The following is a 23422-nucleotide window of genomic DNA, read 5'->3' on the forward strand; positions in this document are numbered from 1 at the left end:
TATAGCAGATGTGTAGACCAATGAGTAGGCATTGATCTAATCAAAACCATTAATCAGTTGCTGACAAGTTAAAACATTTATTGCATGAAGAGTAGATGATGTCAGAGAAAATATCTCTGCCGATTTCTGTACACCAATTTAAACATCCTCTTTTTTTTTCAGCTTGATCCAGAAATTCTTCAGCCATTTTTAACAGACTGTCGTGAAACAATTGCTAAACTTGATAATCAGAACATGAAGGCAATTAAGGGACTTGAGGACCGCCTATATGCTCTGGATCAAATGATAGCCAGCTGTAACAGACTGGTGAATGAACAAAAAGAATTAGCTCAGGTAAGTCTCCATCACTTAAAATGTGGGTCACTCCCCGGTAACACGTTCCCCGGTAACACATTGTGTAGTGTGTTTGAAGACTGAGATACTAAGGCATTAAGAACATAAGAACATAAGAACTAGAAGCAGGAGTAGGCCATCTAGCCCCTCGATCCTGCTCCACCATTCAATGAGATCATGGCTGATCTTTTGTGGACTCAGCTCCATTTTCCGGCCCGAACACCATGTTGCACCTGTAAACCAACTTTTTGCGATTCATGCACTAGCACACCCAGGTCTCTACACAGCAGCATGTTTTAATATTTTATCATTTAAATAATCCCTTTTGCTGTTATTCCTACCAAAATGGATAACCTCACATTTGTCAACATTGTATTCCATCTGCCAGACCCTAGCCCATTCACTTAGCCTATCCAAATCCCTCTGCAGACTTCCAGTATCCTCTGCACTTTTTGTTTTACCACTTATCTTAGTGTCGTCTGCAAACTTGGACACATTGCCCTTGGTCCCTAACTCCAAATCATCTATGTAAATTGTGAACAGTTGTGGACCCAACACTGATCCCTGAGGGACACCACTAGCTACTGATTTCCAACCAGAGAAACACCCATTAATCCCCACTCTTTGCTTTCTATTAATTAACCAATCCTCTATCCATGCTACTACTTTCCCCTTATGCATCTTTATCTTATGCAGCAACCTTTTGTGTGGCACCTTGTCAAAGGCTTTCTGGAAATCCAGATATACCACATCCATTGGCTCCCCGTTATCTACCGCACTGGTAATGTCCTCACAAAATTCCATTAAATTAGTTAGGCACGACCTGCCCTTTATGAACCCATGCTGCATCTGCCCAATGGGACAATTTCCATCCAGATGCCTCGCTATTTCTTGATGATCGATTCCAGCATCTTCCCTACTACCGAAGTTAAGCTCACTGGCCTATAATTACCCGCTTTCTGCCTACCTCCTTTTTTAAACAGTGGTGTCATGTTTGCTAATTTTCAATCCGCCGGAACCACCCCAGAGTCTAGTGAATTTTGGTAAATTATCACTAGTGCATTTGCAATTTCCCTAGCCATCTCTTTTAGCACTCTGGGATGCATTCCATCAGGGCCAGGAGACTTGTCTACCTTTAGCCCCATTGGCTTGCCCATCACGACCTCCTTGGTGAAAACAATCCTCTCAAGGTCCTCACCTGTCATAGCCTCATTTCCATCAGTCACTGGCATGTTATTTGTGTCTTCCATTGTGAAGGCCGACCCAAAAAACCTGTTCACTTCCTCAGCCGTTTCCTCATCTCCCATTATTAAATCTCCCTTCTCATCCTCTAAAGGACCAATATTTACCTTAGCCACTCTTTTTTTGTTTTATATATTTGTAGAAACTTTTATTATCTGTTTTTATATTCTGAGCAAGTTTACACTCATAATCTATCTTACTCTTCTTTATAGCTTTTTTAGTAGCTTTCTGTTGCCCCCTAAACATTTCCCAGTCCTCTAGTCTCCCACTAATCTTTGCTACTTTGTATGCTTTTTCCTTCAATTTGATACTCTCCCTTATTTCCTTTGATATCCACGGTCGATTTTCATCAGTCCTTCCTTTTTGTTGGTATAAACCTTTGCTGAGCACTGAAAAATCGCTTGGAAGGTTCTCCACTGTTCCTCAACTGTTTCACCATAAAGTCTTTGCTCCCAGTCTACCTTAGCTAGTTCTTCTCTCATCCCATTGTAATCTCCTTTGTTTAAGCACAAAACACGAGTGCTTGATTTTACCTTCTCACCTTCCATCTGTATTTTAAATTCCATCATATTGTGATCGCTCCTTCCAAGAGGATCCCTAACTATGAGATCCTGAATCAATCCTGTCTCATTACACAGGACTAGATCTAGGACCGCTTGTTCCCTCGTAGGTTCCATTACATACTGTTCTCGGAAACTATCGCGGATACATTCTATAAACTCCTCCTCAAGGCTGCCTTGACTGACCTGGTTAAACCAATCGACATGTAGATTAAAATCCCCCATGATAACTGCTGTACCATTACTACATGCATCAGTTATTTCTTTGTTTATTGCCTGCCTCACCATAATGTTACTATTTGGTGGCCTATAGACTACTCCTATCAGTGACTTTTTCGCCTTACTATTCCTGATTTCCACCCAAATGGATTCAACCTTATCCTCCATAGCACCGATGTCATCCCTTACTGTTGCCCGGATGTCATCCTTAAATAACAGAGCTACACCACCTCCCTTACCATCCACTCTGTCCTTCCGAATAGTTTGATACCCTTGGACATTTAACTCCCAGTCATGACCATCCTTTAACCATGTTTCAGTAATGGCCACTAAATCAGAGTCATTCACGATGATTTGCGCCATCAGCTCATTTACCTTATTCGGAATACTACGAGCATTCAGGTAAAGTACACTTATGTTGGCCTTTTTACCTCTGTTCTGAATCTTAACACCTCGATCAGTAACCTCTCCTAAGTTATATTTCCTCTTAACCTTTCTCCGAATTTTCCTTGTCGTTGAACCCATATCTTCATGTAACAACCTTCCGCGTCACTTACCATTAATGTTTTCACTTCCCGTTTTATTCCTTTTAGCATTCCTTGTCCTATTCACTGAGCTCCCCTCAGTCACTGTACCTTGTACTGTCGCCCTTTTTGATTTTTGACTATGGCTTTTCTGCCTTACGCTTTTCCCCTTACTGCCTTTTATTTCTGTCCCTGTTTTACTACCTTCCAACTTCCTGCATCGGTTCCCATCCCCCTGCCACATTAGTTTAAACTCCCCAACAGCTCTAGCAAACCCCCCCCCCCCCAGGGCATCGGTTCCAGTCCTGCCCAGGTGCAGACCGTCCGGTTTGTACTGGTCCCACCTCCCCCAGAACAGGTTCCAATGTCCCAGGAATTTGAATCCCTCCCTCTTGCACCATCTCTTGAGCCACGTATTAATCCTCTCTATCCTGACATTCCTACTCTGACTAGCTCGTGGCACTGGTAGCAATCCTGAGATTACTACCTTTTGAGGTCTTACTTTTTAGTTTAACTCCTAGCTCCCTAAATTCAGCTTGTAGGACCTCGTCCCGTTTTTTTACCTATATCGTTGGTGCCTATGTGCACCATGACAGCTGGCTGCTCCCCGCCCCCCCCCCCCAAAGAATGTCCTGCAGCCGCTCCGAGACATCCTTGACCCTTGCACCAGGGAGGCAACATACCATCCTGGAGTCTCAATTGCGTCCGCAGAACCGCCTGTCTATTCCCCTTACAATTGAGTCCCCTATCACTATAGCCCTGCCATTCTTCTTCCTGCCCAGCTGCGCAGCAGAGCCAGCCACGGTGCCATGAACCTGGCTGCTGCTGCTGCCTTTTCCTGGTGAGCCATCTCCCTCAACAGTATCCAAAGCGGTATATCTGTTTTGCAGGGAGATGACAGCAGAGGACACCTGCACTGCCTTCCTACTCTTGCTCTGTCTTTTGGTCATCCATTTTCTATCTCGCTCAGTACCTTTCACCTGCGGCGTGACCAACTCGCTAAATGTGCTATCCATGACGTCCTCAGCATCGCGGATGCTCCAAAGTGAGTCCATCCGCAGCTCCAGAGCCGTCAAGCGGTCTAACAGGAGCTGCAACTGGACACACTTCTTGCACGTGAAGGAGCCAGGGACAGTGGACGTGTCCCTGAGCTCCCACATCACACACGAGGAGCATGACACTGGTCTGAGATCTCCTGCCATGTCTTAAACCTTCGGTTAACTTCAACAATTACAATTTCCAAAAAAAATAATAAATAAATAAATACACTACAAAGAAAAAAATAAATAAATATACCAATGAAAAGAAAAAGAAAACAAAAACACTACTTAACAGTCACTTACCTGGGATAAAAAGCACTTCCTCCCCACCCAGCTTCGAATTCCCACCTAGATTCAAATTCCCAAACTCACTCTTGGTTTTGTCTCACTCTGGCTGTGTCTTCTCTGGCTCACTGGGAGAACTCACTGGGACTCATTAAGATGTTGTTGTGAAGCTTGAGCTATTTATTGGTGGAAGTTTATGTGAAGTATATTTCTGCCAGATGCATCCCTAGCCAGGTCTGTGTTTATATATTATTTGTGACTCACTGCATTCAGGAGTCTCTGATAGCACATGGAAGTAAGTATAGTGTGTCTATCAGTGGAGTTTTGATTCGTTCATCTCACTACAATCTTAATTCTGGCTTTCCCATCCAACCAGTGTCTTCGGCCATGATGTAAACTCTCACAACACAATCTCAACTCCGGTATTTAAAAGGACACTTGACACACAATTTGAAAGAGTTTGTAGTTGGACACAGAGGGAATGTGTCAGAATTGGGGAGTCCCTATGACAAAGGCTGAGCTTTGTTTCAGTGATGCATCCCAAAATGTACAGCTGGGGTTGTGAATAGATTGAGAACATTGCACTTGCCTAACGATGGGGGGGAAAAACCTACAATTGAGACTGAAGGTTGTTGAAGGTAGCAGGGAGGTCAGAAGCAGGGTATGATTCCATCCTGCTGGATACAATTCAGTGCTTTAAGGACCCAAGCATGTTAGGAAAGGTGAGTACAGTGGCACATTCATCTTTATTCAGTTGTGCCCATGATCCAACTGCTTTGCATCTGCCTTGTCAAGCCAATGTGTCGTTCATTAGACTCACTTAACGTGTTGTACAGTCTTTGTCTTTCTATGCACTTGCTCACATTTCCATCTGACAGTTTGTCACTCCTTCATTCTTATAAAATGTCATGCCTCATAGTTGCCCTCACCACATGCACTCATTATTCGGGTGAGCATATGCCATTACATTCTCTTGTACATCTCTTTTTTTTACCCTCCCTATTGCTACCTTGCAAAAAAGAGTACAAAGCCGCAGGGAAGGCAGCGAATTAGAAGGGGCCTTCAAATAGCTTGTAACTGACCAACGGGGTGGTACTGGGTACCAGTGGCATTTCAGTTGTGGGCCTTTGGAGATGGGGAGCCAGTAAGCCGCTTTAGGATCTTTATGGTCTTGCTCTAGCCTGGAAAGAACCAATTTCTTAAAATGCAGAGGGTTAACTTGTTCGTCATATGATCTCTTACAAAATGGCTGGTTACCCAAACATGGTCAAAGCAAGCTGATTTCAGGACCATCGTTTAAGAATAATTAGATAATCTAGTTGGTGGAGTTCCCTTCTCAGCTGGGTGATTACACTGGTTGTTTCTGGATATTTTGTGAATGGTTCAGGAGATGGTTCATTCACACTCGTGTAAGTTGAATGTCTCTGATGGGCAACTTCTAGATAGCCCGGTCAGTGCCTTGCTGATGACTTTGTAATATGTAAGATGCTGTATGGATGCTCATCCATCTTAGGAACTGCTGTTTAAGTCACTCAATCATGTTGTTCAGTCTTTTTAAACATATGTCTGGTGGTTTTAGCCCATTCAATAAATAGACATTTTTGATATAAAACATGTTTTAAAACACCCCCCTTTTTAACATTCATTTACGGGATGTTGGCGTCGTTGGTGAGGCCAGCATGTATTGCCCATCCCTAGTTGCTCTGCAGAAGGTGATGGTGAGTTGCCTTCTTGCACCGCTGCAGTCCCTGAGGTGAAGGTACACCCACTGTGCTATTAGGGAGGGAGTTCCAAGATTTTGACGCAGTGATACTGAAGGCACGGTGACATATTTCCAATTCCGGGTGGTGAGTGTCTTGGAGTGGAACCTCCAGGTGGTGGTGTTCCCAGATATCTGCTGCTCTTGTCCTGGATGGTAGTGGTCGAGGGTTTGGAAGGTTCTGTCTTGGCGAGTTACTGCCGTGCGTCTTGCAGATGGTACACACGGCTACCACTGTTTGTTGTTGTTGGAAGGTTTGAATGTTTGTGGAAGGGGGAGCAATCAAGCAAGCTTCTTGAATGTATTTGGAACTGCACTCATCCAGGCAAGTGCATAGTATTCCGTTACACTCCTGACATGTGCCTTGTAGATGGTGGATGGGCTTTGGAGGGGGGGGGGGAAGAGAAGGAGATCAGGATGTGAGTTACTGGCCGTAAGATTCCTAGCCTTTGACCTGCCCTGGTAGCCACAGTATTAAAGTGGCTAGTCCAGTTCCGTTTCTGATGAATGCTAACCCCCAGGATGTTGATTGTGGGGAATTCAGCGATGGTAATGTTCATTGTCTGGCACTTGTGTGACGTGAATGTACCTTGCCACTTGTCAGCCCAAGCCTGAATATTGTCCAGGTCTTGGCTGCATTTGGACGTGGATTGCTTCATTATCTGAGGAGTCATGAATGGTCCTGAACATTATTCAGTCATCCGCAAACATCCCCACTTCTGACCTTATGATGGAAGTGAGGTCATTGATGAAGCAGCTAAAGATTGTTGGGCCTAGGGCACTAGGAACTGATGCATTGATGTCCTGGAGCTGAGATGATTGACCTCCAACCACCACAACCATCTTCCTTTGTGCCAGGTATGACTCCAACCAGCAGAGAGTTTTCCCCCTGATTCCCATTGACTCCAGTATAGATAGGGCTCCTTGATGCCATACTCGGTGAAATGCTGCCTTGATGTCAAGGGCAGTTACTCTCACCTCACCTCTGGCATTCAGCTGTTTTGTCCATGTTTGAACCAAGGCTCTAATGAGGTCAGGAACTGAGTGACCCTGGCGGAACACAAACTGAATGCCCGTGAGCAGGTTATTACTGAGTAAGTGCCTCTTGATAGCACTGTTGATGACTCCTTTCATGACTTTGCTGCTGCTGGAGTGTAAACTGATCAGGGGGAATTGGCTGGGTTGGATTTGTCATGTTCTTGTGTACAGGACAAACCTGGAGAATTGGGGAATTTTCCACATTGCTGGGTAGATGCGAATGTTGTAGCTGTACTTGGCTCTGGAGCTCAAGTCTTCAGTACTATTTCCGGGATATTGTCGGGGCCCATAGCCTTTGCAATATCCAGTGCCTTCAGTCGTTTCTTGATATGTGGAGTGAATCGTATTGGCTGAAGACTGACATCTGTGATTCTGGGGACCTCTGGAGGAGACCTAGATTGATCATTCACTCTGTACTTCTGATTGACGATTGTTGCGAATGCCTCAGGCTTGTCTTTTGCACAGATGTGCTGGGCTGCTCCATCATTGAGGATGGAGATATTTGTGGAGCCTCTTCCTCGAGTAAGTTGTTTATTTGTCCACCGCCATTCAAAGCTGGATGTGGCAGGACTGCAGAGCTTAGATCTTTATTGTGCAATTGCTTAGCTCTTATCTATTACTTGCTGCTTATTTGGCACACAAGTAGTCGTGTGTTGTAGCTTCACCAGATTGACACCTCATTTGTCGGTATGCCTGATGTTGCTCCTGGCATACTCTCCTGTATTCTTCATTGAACCAGGGTTGATCCCCTGGCATCTGCCGCAGGCAGTGTGGTGAGGATGAGGTCAAGAATGTTTTTCCTTCATGGTTCCCTCACCACGTGCTGCAGTCCCAGTCTAGCAGCTATGTGCTTTTGGACCCGACCTGTTCGGTCTGGCACTACCGAGGCACTCTTGATGATGGATGAAGTCCCCCACCCAGAGCATATTCTGTGCCCTTGCCACCCACCGTGCTTCCTCCAGGTGGTGTTCAACATGGAGGAGTACTGACTCATCATCTGATGGTGGCCGATACGTGAAAATCAGTAGGGGGTTTCCTTGCCCATGTTTAGCCTGAAGCCATGAGACTTCATGGGGTCCAGAGTCAATGTAGAGAACTCTCCGGGCAGCTCCCTCCCGACTGTATAGCTCTGTGCCACCATCTCTCCTGGGTCTATCCTGCTGGTGAGACAGGGCATATCCAGGAATGGTGACAGTGGTGTCTGGGACATTGTATGTAAGGTATGATTCAATGAGTACGACTATTTCAGGCTGTTGCTTGACTAATCTGTGAGGCAGCTCTCCCAACTTTGGCACAAGCCCCCAGATGTTAGTACGGAGGACTTTGCAGGGTTGACAGGGCTGTGTTTGCCGTTGTCGTTTCCGGTGCCTGGATATATGCAGTTTGTCTGTCGGTCTCATTCCTTTTTTGTGTTTTCATAGTAGTTGAATACAACTGAGTGGCTTGCTAGGCCATTTCAGAGAGCATTTAAGAGTCAATCACGTTGCTGTGGGTCTGGAGTCACATGTAGGCCAGACCAGGTAAGGATGGCAGATTTCCTTCCCTAAAGGACATTAGTGAACCAGATAGGTTTTTGCGACAATCGACAATGGTTTCATGGTCATCGTTAGACTTTCAATTCCAGATATTTTATTGAGGTTAAATTCCATGACGTGCTGTGGTGGGATTCAAACTTGGGTCCCCAGATCATTATCCTGGGTCTCTGGATTACTAATCCAGCGACAAGACCACTACGTGACCGCCTCCCCATATCCTCTGGTTCCTTTAGAGACTAAAACTCTATTGACTTGAGTGTTAAATATACTCAATGACAGAGCCTTCAGGGTCCCCCTGAGGTAGAGAATTTCAGAGCATGACAATCCACGAGTGAAGAAATTGCTCCTCTCAATCCAAAACGTCCGACTCCTTATTGCAACAACAATCCAACAATTGTTGCAGATGCTCGCAGGATTTGGGCCATTGTGTCTCCATGTTTTTCCTACCAGAATTACTTCAAATTTCCCCTCATTGAAGTTCATCTCTCACTGACTTGTCTATGACTGTTTGAATTTCTACACCATCCTACTCACAGTTCACAATACTCGCAAATTTGGTAGCATCCACATATTTTAAAATTGTGCCCTATATACCAAGGTCTAGGTCGTTAATATATACATCAGGAAGAGCAAAGGTCCCAACACTGACCTCTGGGGAACTCTAGTACAAGTTTTCTTTCAGACCAAAAACCATCTGTTAACCGCTACTCTCTTTTTCCTGACACTTAGCCATTACTCATTTATTGCATACGCTATAACTTTGCTCCTAAGTCTATTGTGTGGCACTGTATCAAATGCCTTTTGGAAGTCCATGTACACGACGTCAACAGAATTGCCCTCATCAACCTTGCCAGTTACCTCTTCAAAAACCTCACGTTAGTTGAGTACAATTTTACTTTAATTAAGGAAACCCAGCACAGACTTGTTTACCTGCATTTGTCCATGTGGCTCTTAATTTTGCCCGAAATTATTGTTTTTGCAAGAACTATCAAACCTATTTTCTCCTTCCCTCAAGTCATGCTTAAGTCTTCCATATCATTTTATGATTTTTTAAGTTTTCTCTACTTTAGTAATAATCTTTATTGTCACAAGTAGGCTTGCATTAACACTGCAATGAAGTTACATTCCGGCGCCTGTTCGGGTACACGGAGGGAGAATTCAGAATGTCCAAATTACCTAAGAGCACATATTTGGGACTTGTGGGAGGAAACCAGAGCACCTGGAGGAGGCCCCACGCAGACAAGTACAGACTCCACACAGACAGTGACCCAAGCCGGGAATCGATCTGGGACCCTGGAGCTGTGAAGCCACAGTGCTACCCACTGTGCTACCGTGCCACCCATGCGAACATTTTCCTGATGTGTCTCGCCTGAAATTTCTTATTTTCTCTCTTTCTCTGACTTCCGCCAGTCATGTTGACTTGATTGCAGCAGCGAGGTTTCATTATAATAACATGTCGTATATTTGCTTGCCTGGGCTAGTTTTTGTCTTTTATTTCTTACATGGTACTGATGCAAACAGAAATACTAAGTCGGGGGCCACTAATCATTTTTCAGAGGAGTCAAGTCCTTCTGAATATGTATCATCATCGGAATCATTCAGACCAGCTCACCTACTCTTGTTTCAAAGGGACCAGTAAGGCAAATAATTGGTTTTTCTGTTGGGGTTAACTGGTGATTTATACTGTTCAAGTGAGCAATATGGCAGCAGTAGATTCTAGGTCAGACAGCATGATCCTTGACAAGTTTTGTTCATCGAATTCCTACAGTGCAGAAGTAGGGCATTCGGCTCCTCAAGTGGACCAGCCCTCTGAAAGAGCAACATACCCTAGGCCCATTCCCCCGCCCTATCCCCGTAACCCCACCTAACCTGCACATCGTTGGTCTGTGGGAGGAAACCTGAGCACCTGGAGGAAACCCATGCAGACACTGGGATACGGTGCAGATTCCAAGTCCGGAGTTGAATCCATGTTCCTGGCTTTGTAAGGCAGCAGTGCTAACCACTGTGCCTCCTCAGATGTACCTTGATGTCATTGAAGAGGAGAATCATTGAGCAGCAACAGTCAGGGTGTGATGCATTGATAAGTCTTCAAAATGGCATTACACAATTGCACGAAGATTTGAGTCCACCTCGAGGAAGAGGAGGGTGATGGCATAGACTGTTGAGATTGTGTTCCTTCCATGGATGGAATAGCTAATGCTGTGAACTGTCACATGTTTAAATTGGATGCGTCTTCAACACTACCACGTTGATTCTGTCAGTGGGCCACGTATTGCCTGGTCTCCTAATGGTTGAATCTGTCCCGATACATCGGCTGATGGAGCCGTCTTTGGCAGGGCTGCCATGCTCAAACACAGCGGATAAGACGGATAAGAACGGGGATCTGAGCATAAATGAAATCAAAATGTTGAAAATAATCAGGTATAATGCAGAATCCATGGTGGAAGATTTAACATTTCCATATACTGCATTGATTAGGGGATCTAGGCAGCTTGCCTCAAGCTCCACTGAAGTCATGTGGGTTCAGTTGGCAGTTAGGAAGGCAAATGCAATATTAGCATTCATGTCAAGAGGGCTAGAATACAAAACCAAGGATGTACTTCTGAGGCTGTATAAGGCTCTGGTCAGACCCCATTTGGAGTATTTTGAGCAGTTTTGGGCCCCGTACCTAAGGAAGGATGTGCTGGTCTTGGAAAGGGTTCAGAGGAGGTTCACAAGAATGATCACTGGAATGAACAGCTTGTCGTATGAGGAACGGTTGAGGACTCTGGATCTGTACTATTTGGAGTTTAGAAGGATGAGGGGGGATCTTATTGAAACTTGCAGGATACTGCGAGGCCTGGATAGTGGATGTGGAGAGGATGTTTCCACTGGTAGGAAAAACTAGAAGCAGAGGACACCATATCTGACTACAGGGATGATCCTTTAAAACAGAGGTGAGGAGGAATTTCTTCAGCCAGAGGGTGGTGAATCTGTGGAACTCTTTGCCGTAGAAGGCTTTGGAGGCCAAATCCCTGAGTGTCTTTAAGACAGAGATAGATAGGTTCTTGATTAATAAGGGGATCAGGGGTTATGGGGAGAAGGCAGAAGAATGGGAATGAGAAAAATATCAGCCATGATTAAATGGCGGAGCAGATGCGATGGGCCGAGTGGCCTAATTCTGCTCCTATATCTTATGGTCTTATGGGTTACACCAGAAAGGAGTAGCAGAGAAAGGAAGTGCAAGGCTGTGTGGTACCACAAGGTTGTGCATATGGGTCTGATAAAATGTTTAGTTTTTATTATTCATTCAGATAAATGTTCTTTGAACACTTTTCCTGCCTAATACATTTTTGCGTGTGTGCTGGTAAGTGGCCTTCTCACTCATTTGATGTGTGTGAATTCAGGAAGACGAGGAGGAGAATGTTTACAGATTGCTTTGTGGGTATTGTATTTTCTGCTGACATGGATACACTGCGTCAACCTAGGTAAAGTTTGTGTTAATAAGGCCACCCTGGGCAGCAATATGACAGCTGTGTGGATTCCAACATAATTCTCCTCTGTTCCCTTTGAATTGTCTGAGGAGGTTCTGAGATCTTAGTCTTTTTGTTCCTGCAGATTGAAATGTCATTGTTGTTCAGTATTGTGCGGAGCATATCATACAAACAAACGAGTTAGGAGCAGGGATTGGCCACTGAGTCCCTCAAGCCTACTCCACCGTTTAAGAAGATCATGACTGATCAGATTATAACCTCGACTCCACATACTGTAAGAGCCCTTCCTATTTATTTCCTTTGTTCCCATTTCTTTTATTATTATTTTTTTTTCATTATTTTTATTATTTTGGTCCATGGACCCATAATCAGAATGTGCCTTTAAGTAGAAGATTCAAAGTTGAAGCAACCTGCTTGTCAGGACACTGTTCCCAGGTTTTGTTTTTGGAAAGGAAAAATCAGACTCCTCGGCACTGAGTGGATCTTGGGAACCGGCATTAGAGGGAATCTGATCAATTGGTTGTCTGGCAACCGGTCGGTTGGCCAGAGACAGTGTTCTGCCTGACAACAGTCAGTGATTGGTTCCTGAGTAATTCTTTTGGAGAGAACTGTGCAGAAGCGGTCAGACCTTGTAAGTGAAAGGAATGCTTTCCTGCTTACTGACGTGAAAGAACTGCTTTACTGTTCTGAAAGCAGTGAGTACCTGGTACATCCTTTGCTGTGAACTTTGAATGTTGCCAAGTCCGTAGAAAACGTAGACAATCGTGCCAGAGAAAACCATCTCCAGCCTAGAAGGAAGAAGTATCAAACGGAAGCTGAACTTCAGAGAGACACGAAGTAGAAGTCATCCCAGTGCATCAAAGATTCTTAACCTTTATAAAAATATATTTTCTTTCCCCTGTGTTGTGTGTTTGTGTGTGCGTGCATACATCTTGGTATTAGTCTAGTAAACCTCTTGCTTCCAACATCTTTCCTTAAATAATGAGACCAATATTGTACACAGTATTCTGTAGTGATATGTGTGTGTGTTATATCTATTATATTTTATATATTTAGACACGTAAAGGGTTAATTATTACATCTCGGTGTAACACAACCACTAGAGGGCAACACTAGATCCCACTATGAATATGAGAACTCAAAGGATCTTGCGTCTCTTCCAACCAGGAGTGACTAGACAGCACGTGTTAGAGAGATAGATTACAGCATAGTAAGCATGTGTAGTTTAAATTAGTTAATACTTTAATATAGATTACTTGATTACTAGTTATAGTACTGTGGAGTGTGCAAACTCCATATTAATCAATTCGTTATTCAATAAATATGTTTTGCGACTTCCGGTGGCGGCCATGGAGTAGGAGTTCGCATATTTGGTAGCTCCCGCTCATGACTGACCTTTTGGACCTTTTCTCCCGACTTTTGGGGAATTTTATTGGAAACATCGGTGGCGGGTGAGACTGAGGAGGAATCCCCCACCAGTATATGGAGACATGGACCAGAAGTGGTCTTATAAGAAGAAATAGCTGAGCAAAGGCGCGTGCAGAACCTACAGCACAGGAAAACATGGCATTGGTGCAGGATCCTGGCTTGGCGGCCCAGTGGTCAACGGTACATTTGGTGAAATTCATTCAGGAGAGTTTCGCCAAGCAAAAGAAGGAAGGTTTAGACCCGATCAAGACTGGGGCGATCCAGAAGATGGAGGAGAAGGTGGCCAAGCACGAGGACCAGCTAACCGCGCTGGAGGTGGGGCTGATGAGGGACCACCAGAAAAGGCTACAGGAGAAGGTGGAGGACCTGGAGAATAGGACCCATAGACATAACTTGAGGATCGTTGGCCTCCCGGAGGGCAGTGAGGGATCGGAGCTAGGGCATATGTGGCAAGTATGCTTGAAAAGTTAATGGGTGATGGGGCGTTTGCTCGACCCTTGGAAGTGGACACAGTGCATAGAGCGCTTGCGAGAAAGCCGCACGTGAATGAGCTACCGAGGGCAATGGTGGTGCGAATGCACCGGTACCTGTATAAGGAACAGATTTTGCAGTGGGCCAAGCAGACATGGGGCTGTTAGTGGGAAACCAGTGAGCTGCGCATCTACCAGGACCTGGGTGCAGAACTGGCCAAAAGAAGAGCGGGATTTAATAGAGTAAAATCGGCCCGCTTCAAGAAAGGGGTGAAGTTTGGAATGCTACATCCAGCTCGTTTGTGGGTCACCGATGAGGATCAGGAGCATTATTTTGGATCGCCGGACGAGGCGATGGACTTTGTTAAAGATAAAAGGCTGGCAGGTGACTGAAGACACTGAACTTTGGGGGCGGATAAAACTGTATCGATTCTGTAAAAGTAATCTTTGCTTTGAACTGTACATGGAGTGCTTTCTGTATCAATTTTTGGGCCGTTGCTCAGTTCTTAAGTCTACTTTGTTCTTGTGGGGGATTTTTTGAATATATGTTCGGGGGCGGGGGAGGGTGAACAATTGTGGGTAGGATGTTTGGCGCCATGGGTGGGGGCTACCAGGCTAGCTGGGCGGGCTAGCTCACGGAAGTGCAGTGGTGGGTGAGCAGGTGATTGGTTTAGTGAGGGTGGGTTGGGATTGTTCTGTTAATTGGGGGGGGGGGGGGGGGGGGGGAGGAAGGTGAGCGGGGGTGGGGAATTGCTCTGCTGACGGGGGAGGGATTGTTGTTGGGAGACATATGGGAGGTCGAGGACGGTGGGTGCCCGAGGGCGGGCCTGAGGAGGAGCGGGATGTGAGCTGGAGGCTGGCCTAAGAAAGGTGATGTTTGATCGGCAGGGGGTGGTGGCTGGATGCCTCCCAACCAGGCTGATCACATGGAACGATAGAGGGCTGAATGGGCCGGTTAAGATGGCTCGCGTGTTCGCGCATTTGAGGGGATTGAAGGCGGATACGGCATTGCTACAGGAGACACCCGAGGGTAATAGATCTGACTAGATTGAGGAAAGGGTGGGTTGGTCAAGTATTTCACTCTGGGTTGGATTCGAAGACTAGGGGGGTCGCGATCCTGATCAATAAGTGGGTGTCATTTGAGACAGGGAATATAGTTGCGGATGTAGGGTGTAGGTATGTCATCATTATCATAGAATCTACAGTGCAGAAGAAGGCCATTCGGCCCATCGAGTCTGCACCGGCTCCTGGAAAGAGCACCCTACCCAAGATCCACACCTCCACCCTATCCCCATAATCCAGTAACCCCACCCTACACAAAGGGCAATTTTGGACACTATGGGCAATTTAGCATGGCCAATCCACCTAACATGCACATCTTTGGACTGTGGGAGGAAACCGGAGCACCCGGAGGAAACCCACGCACACACTGGAAGGATGTGCAGACTCCGCACAGACAGTGACCCAAGCTGGAATCGAACCTGGGACCCTGGAGCTGTGAAGCAATTGTGCTAACCACTGTGCTACCGTGCTACACCATGTCATGGTGAGCGGGAAGCTGGAGGGGATGCCAGTGGTGTTCGTGAATATTTACGCACCAAACTGGGACGATGTGGAGTTTGTGAGACGGGTGTTAGGGAGGATCCCGGACCTGGACTCGCATAAGCTAATCGGGGGGGACACGACTTTAATACCGTCATTGATCCAAGGTTGGATCGCTCTTGGCCATCCGAACCTCCGTGGTTCTCTCCCCCAACCCCGCCCCAGGGAGATGGGAAGAATGAAGGACAGAGGAGGGAATACGGTCTTGGACCCAGCAGGGCTGAACTGGGTGTTTAAGGAGTTTTATAATCGGTTATATGAGTCGGAACTCCCAGCGGGGGTGGAGGGGATGAGGCCATTTTTGGGAGAGTAAATTTCCGAAGATGGAGGAGAGGTTGTTGGAGAGGTTGGGAGCCCTGATCGAGATTGAAGAAATAGCAGAGGGAGGGTGCCAGCACTGGCGAAAGAACTAAAGGGGTTCATGGAGCAGATGGGGCGGGGGGGGGAACCATGGAGGTTCGGACGGCCAAGAGCGAAGGAGTTTTCTTTCTTTACCCATGTGCACAAAGTATACTCCCGGATCGATTTTTAAAATAATCTTGAACAGGGCTTTACTGCCGGGGGTGGTTGATACCGAGTATTCGGTGATTGCTGTGTCGGACCATGCCCCACATTGGGTGGATTGAGCAAGAAGGGTGGTCAGCGCCCCAAATGGAGATTGGACATGGGACTGTTAGTGGACGAGGGGGTGTGCGGGCCTGTGAGGGACCCCATCCAGAACTATCTGGAAATAAATGACACGGGAGACATTTCGGCAGCAACTGTTTAGGAAGTGCTGAAGGCAGTGGTTAGGGGGGGAGCTAATATCGACACGGGCCCAGAGGGAGAAGCTGGAGCGAGCAGAGATAGGTTGGTTATGGAAATACTCCAGGTCGACAGAAGATATTCGGAGACCCCGGAGGCAGAAACTACAGGTGGAGTTTTGTCTGTTGTCTACACTGAAGGCAGTGGAGCAGTTGAGGAAGGCGAGGGGGGCATTATATGAGTTGGAGAGAAGGCCAGAAGGACGATTGCACACCAGCTAAGGAAAAGGGAGGCGGCCAGGGAGATGGGAAGAATGAAGGACAGAGGAGGGAATACGGTCTTGGACCCAGCAGGGCTGAACTGGGTGTTTAAGGAGTTTTATAGTCTGCTATATGAGTCGGAACTCCCAGTGGGGGTGGAGGGGATGAGGCCGTTTTTGGGAGAGTAAATTTCTGAAGGTGGAGGAAGGGTTGTTGGAGAGGTTGGGAGCCCTGATCGAGATTGAAGAAATAGCAGAGGGGCTGGAGGCCATGCAGTCTGGACCGGATGGCTACCCAGTAGAGTTTTACAAAAGGTTCTCTTGAGATGCTGGGCCTGCTGCTGGTGAGGGCATTTAATGAGGCAAGGGAGCGGGGTGTTCTTCCCCGAACAATGTCACAGGCCTCGATCTCATTGATCCTGAAGCGGGAGAAGGATCCAGAGCTATGCAGGTCATACAGACCAATCTCCCTATTGAATGTCGATGCCAAACTGTTGGCTAAAATCTTGGCCTCAAGGATAGAAGATTGTGTCCCGGAGGTGATAGGGAAGACCAGACGGGGTTTGTTAAGGGCAGGTAGCTAACGGCCAACGTTCGAAGGCTCTTAAATGTGATCATGATGCCCTCAGAGGGAAGGGAGGTGGAGGTAGTGGTCACGATGGATGCAGAAAAGGCCTTCGACCGGGTGGAGTGGAATTATTTGTGGGAGGTGTTGGGGCGGTTCGAGTTTGGGCGGGGCTTCATTGATTGGGTTCGGTTGTTGTACCAAGCACCGGTAGCGAGTGCATGAACAAATTGGCTAACGTTGGCAAGGATGTCCCCTCTCCCCGTTGCTGTTTGCTTTGGCCATAGAGCCACTGGCGATGGCGCTAAGAGTATCAAGGGACTGGAACGGTTTGGTCCGGAGCTGGAGCGTAGTCTTAGGGAAGGGTGGGATTGCACTGCCGAACTTTAGCAACTATTACTGGGTGCCAAACATAGCCATGATTAAGAAGTGGGTAGTGGGAGGGGTCGGTGTGGGAGCAAGTAGAGGCTGCATCGTGTAAGGACGCAAGTCTGGGGCATTGATAACGGCACCTGTGCTGTTCTTGCCGGCCCGATACTCCACAAGCCCGTTGCTAGTGGCGGCCCTGAGAGTCTGGGGGCAGTGGAGGAAGCATATGAGAGTGGAGAAAGCATCGGTCTGGGCTCCAATTTGTAACAATCATTGGTTTGTTCCGGGGAGGCTAGATGGGGGTTTCCGAGAAGGCAGAGAGCAAGGATCGAGAGGCTGGGAGATTTATTCACAGATGGGAGCTTTCCTTGTTTGGAGGATTTAGACGAGAAATTTGAATTGCCGAGACGGATGGGGTTTAGATATCTGCAGACACGGGATTTTTTGCGAAGGCAGGTTTTGACCTTTCCCCTCCGGAATGTGGCGACTCGGGGCTTTTCACAGTAACTTCATTGAAGCCTACTTGTGACAATAAGCTATTATTATTATCATTATTATTATTTATTGTCCAAATGGGAAGATGAGCTGGGGGGGGAGATAGAGCTGGGTCTGTGGGCAGAGTTAACATGTCCTCATCATGTGCCAGGCTCAGCCTGATACAATTCAAGGTGGTACACCGGGCGCACATGACGGTGGCCCAGATGAGAGAGTTTTGGGGGATAAAGGACTGGTGCGAGAGGTGTGTGGGAGGGCCAGCAAACCATGTCCATATGTTTACCTCCTTGGTAGCCCGGACACGGATATTGCTAGTGTGGAGGGACTCGAAGCCCCCGAAATCAGAGATCTGGGTTAGCGACATGGCCGGGTTTCTCAGACTTGAGAAAATTATAAAAATCCAGCTTTGACAAAGAGTTATCGGACTCGAAATGTTAGCTCTTTTCTCTCCCTACAGATGCTGCCAGACTTGCTGAGATTTTCCAGCATTTTCCCTTTCGTTTGAGAAAATTAAGTTTGTCTTAAGAGGGTCAATGTTCGGGTTCGACCAGAGGTGGCAGCCTTTTGTCGACTTCTTTGGGGAGAACTAACTGTCAGCAGAGGCAATAAGAAAAAGGGTGGGTGGGAAAGTTAGGCTATTTTCTGTTTAGAGTAGGTGGAATTTGTTAGGGATGGAGATGGTTTATATTTGTGTTTGTACTGTTTACTGTTATAAAATTATAAATACCTTAATAAAATGTTTTACAAAAAGAAAAATCTGTTTTGCTTTAAGTTAAGGATTGGTGGTTTCTTCAGAATTACACCATCAGACCATTCTGGATTAAAAAGCAAAGAGTAACGATGCATTACCAAAGAGTAATGTAACATATTCTACATGTGGTCTCACCATTCCCGGTACAACTGAAGCATAACCTCCCTACTTCTTAACTTAGTTCCCATTGCTTTGAACAATAACTTTCTGTTGGCTTTGCTAATTACTTGCTGTACCTGCATGCTGGCCTTTTGCTATTCATGTACGGGGGCACCCAGATCCCTCTGCATCTCGCGCTTTGCAATCTCTCATTATTTACATTTTATGCCTTTTTTTTCCTCTTGCCAAAATAGACAATTTCACAATTTCCCACATTATACACCATTTGCCAGATCTGTACCCACTCGCCTAACCTACCTGTCTCCTTTCGCAGCTTTTTATGTACTCTTCAGAGCTCATTTTCCCACCAATATTTGTGTCATCAACAATGTTAGCAATCGTACCTTCAGTCTCTTCATCCAAGTCATTGTCCTCTTCACGGCTCATTTTCCTACCAATATTTGTGCCATCAACAAATTTAGCAACTGTACCTTCAGTCCCTTCATCCAAGTCATTTATGTAAATTGTAAGAAGTTGAGACCCGGCACTGATCACTGTGGAACGTCACTTGCCAACAAAAAAATGACCTATTTATGTATCTGTTTCCTGTTATCTAGCCAATTTTCTATCCATGCCATGTTACTCCTGCACCATGAGCTTTTACTTGCTACAATAACCTTTGATGTGGTATCTTATCAAATGCGTTCTGAAAATCCAATTGAGGAGCATCACCGGTTCCTCTTTATCCGCAACACATTTTACTTCTTCAAAGAACTCCAAAAAATTGGTTAAAAATGATTTCCCTTTCAAAAAATCATACTGACAAATCCTAATTACCGTGAATTTAAGGCCCCTGTTATACCGTGTTGAATTTTAGCTTTGGACATTTTTCCTATGACAGATGCTCAGCTAAGAGACCTGTAATTTTCTGCTTTCTGTCTCCTTTTTTGAATAAAGGAATTACATTCACTATTTTCCAATCTAATGGAACCTTCCCCGACTCCAGGGAATTTTATAAAATTAAAATCAACTGCCTCCCTAGACACTTCTTGTAAGACTTTTGGATGAAGTCCATCAGCTCCTGGGAACTTGTCATCGCACAGATCCAACAATTTGTTATGTGCCTTCTCCTTCTTCTTGGGCAGTCCCTCAGCATCGAGAATGAATTGCTTCCACTCCGAGGAGGTGGGTTCTGTGGTGGCTGAATAATCCGATCGTAGATTCCCATACTCTGTCATAGGTTCGGCAGGTGGTGTTTGAAGCAGTGGGTGGGTGGGATGCTCTGGATTCTGCGCTCTCTTTCCGCTGTTTGCGCTTGGCCTCTGCCCTACGACGCTCGGAAGGTGATTGACGTCCTTGCGGATACTTTTTTTCCACTTTGTGTTTTCTACGTGGAAATCGCTTGCCTTAGAAAGCACTAAGTGGGGGAAAAAAGCATCCACATTTATTCAGGTAGCCTTTCAGAGTGTCCTTGTAGTGTTTCCTCTGCCCCCTTAGTGATCACTTGCCATTGAGAGCTCGGAATAGAGAACTTGTTTCGGGAGTCTTGTGTCGGGCGTGCGGGCAATGTGGCCTACCCTTTGCAGCTGGTCGAGCTACCTCGATACTGGATCTATTGGCCTGGGAGACGAGAGGATTTTGCGTTGGGTCAGGGAAAAGCGCACCTGTGAATGGGAGGGGAACAAGGTCCGAATATATCAGGACATTGGAGCCGAGTTGGCGAAATGGCGGGCAGGGTTCAATACGCCCAAGGTGGTGCTATACCGGCGGCGGATCAGGTTTGGGGTGCTCTACCCGGCAAAATTATGGGTGACGTTTGAAGGCCGGGAGTATTACTTCGAGACCCCAGAAGTGGCAGAGGACTTTATTAATGAGCATAAACTGGGGAAGAACTGAGTGGGCAACGTTTGGGAACCGGGGTGCTGGCATTTTGGAATGATTGGGAACACGTTTGAAGTGGGGGTAGGGATTTTTGTCCCCTCCAGTTTGGAGGGGGTCCTTTCTTGGATTTTCTGTTTATTGTTGGGACTGTAAGGGATGGTAGGGGTGAAGAATTTTTGTGGGGATGGATGTTTCCATCCCCCCCCCCTCCCCCCTCCTGTTTTATTGGGTTGTTTGTGTTTAGCTTTCAGGGGATGTGGCCTGGAGTTCAGGAAGAGTGTTTGTTTGGGTGGGGGAGGGTAAGGTCCAGTTAAAAGATTGTGGGTGTTCGCGCACCTCAGGAGCTTGAAAGCGGGGTGCTCTTTCTGCAGGAGACATACCTCCACGTGAAGGACCAGGATAGGTTAAGGAAGGGGTGGGCCAGGCAGGTTTTCCACTCTGGATTTGATTCGAAGTTGCGGGGAGTAGCAATTTTAATGAGCAAGAAAATGGGATTTGTGAGTGCGAAGAAGTGAGGGATCCGGGTGGAAGATATGTAATTGTGAGTGGGGTACTGGAAGAGATGCCGGTGGTGTTGGTAAACGTGTACGCACCAAATTTGGACGATGTGGGTTTTATGAGAGGGTTGCTGGCAGTGATCCCGGATTTGACCACGCACCTCCTGATCATGGGAGGAGATTTTAATTGTGTCCGAGAGCCGAGGGTGGATAGGTTGAGCCCCAGGTCGATGGACAGCGTTCGAATGGCAAGGGAGCTGGGTGGGTTTATGGAGAGGATGGGTATGGTGGATACATGGTGCTTTCAGATCCCAGGGGGAAGGGAGTATTCCTTTTTTTCACACGTTTATAAGGTGTATTCCAGGATTGATCATTTTGTGGTGAGCAGGGAGGTTTTGGTTGGGGGTGGAGGGGGCACAATTCGCGGGGATAGTTATTTCGGACCATGCACCCCACTGACTGGAGATTTGGTTTCGACCGGGACGAGAGCAGAGGCTGGGGTGGAGGTTTGATTCGGGGTTGTTGGCGGATGGAGGCTTTTGTGACAAGGTGCTCGGGCTCTGACTGTGCACACATGCAGGTGTCATCTGCAGCTTGAAGAAAGAGGTTGGGGTGGTCTTGGTTATATCCTGGAAGCGGCGTAGGTTGAACAGTTTCCTGTCTTAGCTCCACTCCAGCAGGCAGCTTCAGCGTAATGGAGTATTGGTGGAAGGAAGGTGGAGAAGAGTGTTGGTGCAATGATGCAGCCCTGTTTGACCATAGTTTGCACACACATTGGGTCTGTGGTGGTTCCGGTGATGAGGATAACAGTTGCCGGAATTGAACCCGAAACCCTGGAGCTGTGAGGCAGCAGTGCTAATCACTGTACCACTGTGCCGCCCATATGTAGATTAAAATCCCCAATGGTAATTGCTGAACCTTTCTGACAAGCTCCCATTATTTTTCTTTGCCCTTTCCTACTGTGGTTACTGTTAGGGGGGCCTGTACACCACTACCATTAAGTGCCTTTTTGCCATTATCATTCCTCATATCTACCCAAACAGCTTTTATATCCTAGTTTTCTGAACTTGGATCATCCCACTGGGCGGCACGGTAGCACAGTGGTTAACACTGTTGCTGCACAGCTCCAGGGTCTCAGGTTCGATTCCCGGCTTAGGCCACTGTCTGTGCGGAGTCTGCATGTTCTACCCGTGTCTGCGTGAGTTTCCTCCGGGTGCTCCGGTTTCTTCCCATCGTCCAAAGATGTGCAGGTTAGGTGGATTGGCAATGCTAAATTGCCTTTCGTGTCCTAAAAGGTTAGATGGGGTTACTGGGTTACGGGAATAGGGTGGAGGCGTGGGCTTAAGTAGGGTGCTCTTTCCCAGGGACGGTGCAGACTCGATGGACCGAATGGCCTACTTCTGCGCTGTGAATTCTATGATTCTATTGTGCTAGCATTAACAGAATAACCCTTCCACTTGAGACCCTTTCTGGTGCACACTGATCTACGCAGGCAGCTGAATCACATTCAGTATATTGATGGCTTGTTCAATCGTACAACTAGGCGTAATAATGTCATTATAATGTAGCTGTTGGGCATTGTGTTGAACAAGCCAAGTGTGTAGTTGGTCTTCCTTATTGCCAACACGCTATCCCATAAAAGTCCATTTCGCAGCACGATGAGAGCTAGAACTGGCACAGGATGAAAGTATTTTGGAAACTTCCAGAAATCTTGCGCACACTGGCAGAAATAACTTTATGATTGTACACCAGCTGAATGGATTGGAAGCCTTTGTAGCTGATACATATCCCTGGTCGTTCTAGGGATGCGCAATTACAATGACTCCTTGTCCACAGGCAAAAAAGCCAATCCAGTGCTAATTCTGACTAGCTCTTGCACTAATTAAAAATTCACCAATGAACCTGTTGGTGTGTTTATCTACTAATTTGTTGATTCCTGTTGCTCTCTGAATTGGTTGATTTTAGTGGTGTTTTGTTCCATTAGTTTATTAATACCAGTGCCTACTGCAATGACCATCCACATATGCTGATGTCAGTGGGTTGTGATGCATGTAGTTAGATTCTGTGAGGTCTATCCTCCTGTGATGATTGGTTTAAAATAAATACCTGAGTTTTTCCAACGTTAGTACTATTTTATTGTAGCTGATTTTACTATTTTTAATCTCCACTTTGAATATGATGTATGGCACAGAAACAAGCTGTTCAATCCAACTAGTTTATGCTCCATTGGTCCTCCTACCATCTTTAATCATTT

At 46.3% G+C, this 23422-nt stretch overlaps 1 protein-coding gene across 3 annotated transcripts in view; it reads left to right on the top strand.

The window, feature by feature from the left end:
* rb1cc1 (RB1-inducible coiled-coil 1) overlaps positions 1 to 23422 on the top strand; it is a 250378-nt gene that overhangs the window by 51978 nt on the left and 174978 nt on the right. For all 3 annotated transcript variants that reach the window (XM_072467777.1, XM_072467778.1, XM_072467779.1), the window contains one exon: positions 163 to 333. In XM_072467777.1, coding sequence (XP_072323878.1) covers positions 163 to 333 — 171 coding nt within the window. The remainder of the gene's footprint in view (positions 1 to 162; positions 334 to 23422) is intronic.

Source organism: Scyliorhinus torazame, chromosome 11 (genome assembly GCF_047496885.1).
Source record: "Scyliorhinus torazame isolate Kashiwa2021f chromosome 11, sScyTor2.1, whole genome shotgun sequence".
Lineage (NCBI taxonomy): Eukaryota > Metazoa > Chordata > Chondrichthyes > Carcharhiniformes > Scyliorhinidae > Scyliorhinus > Scyliorhinus torazame.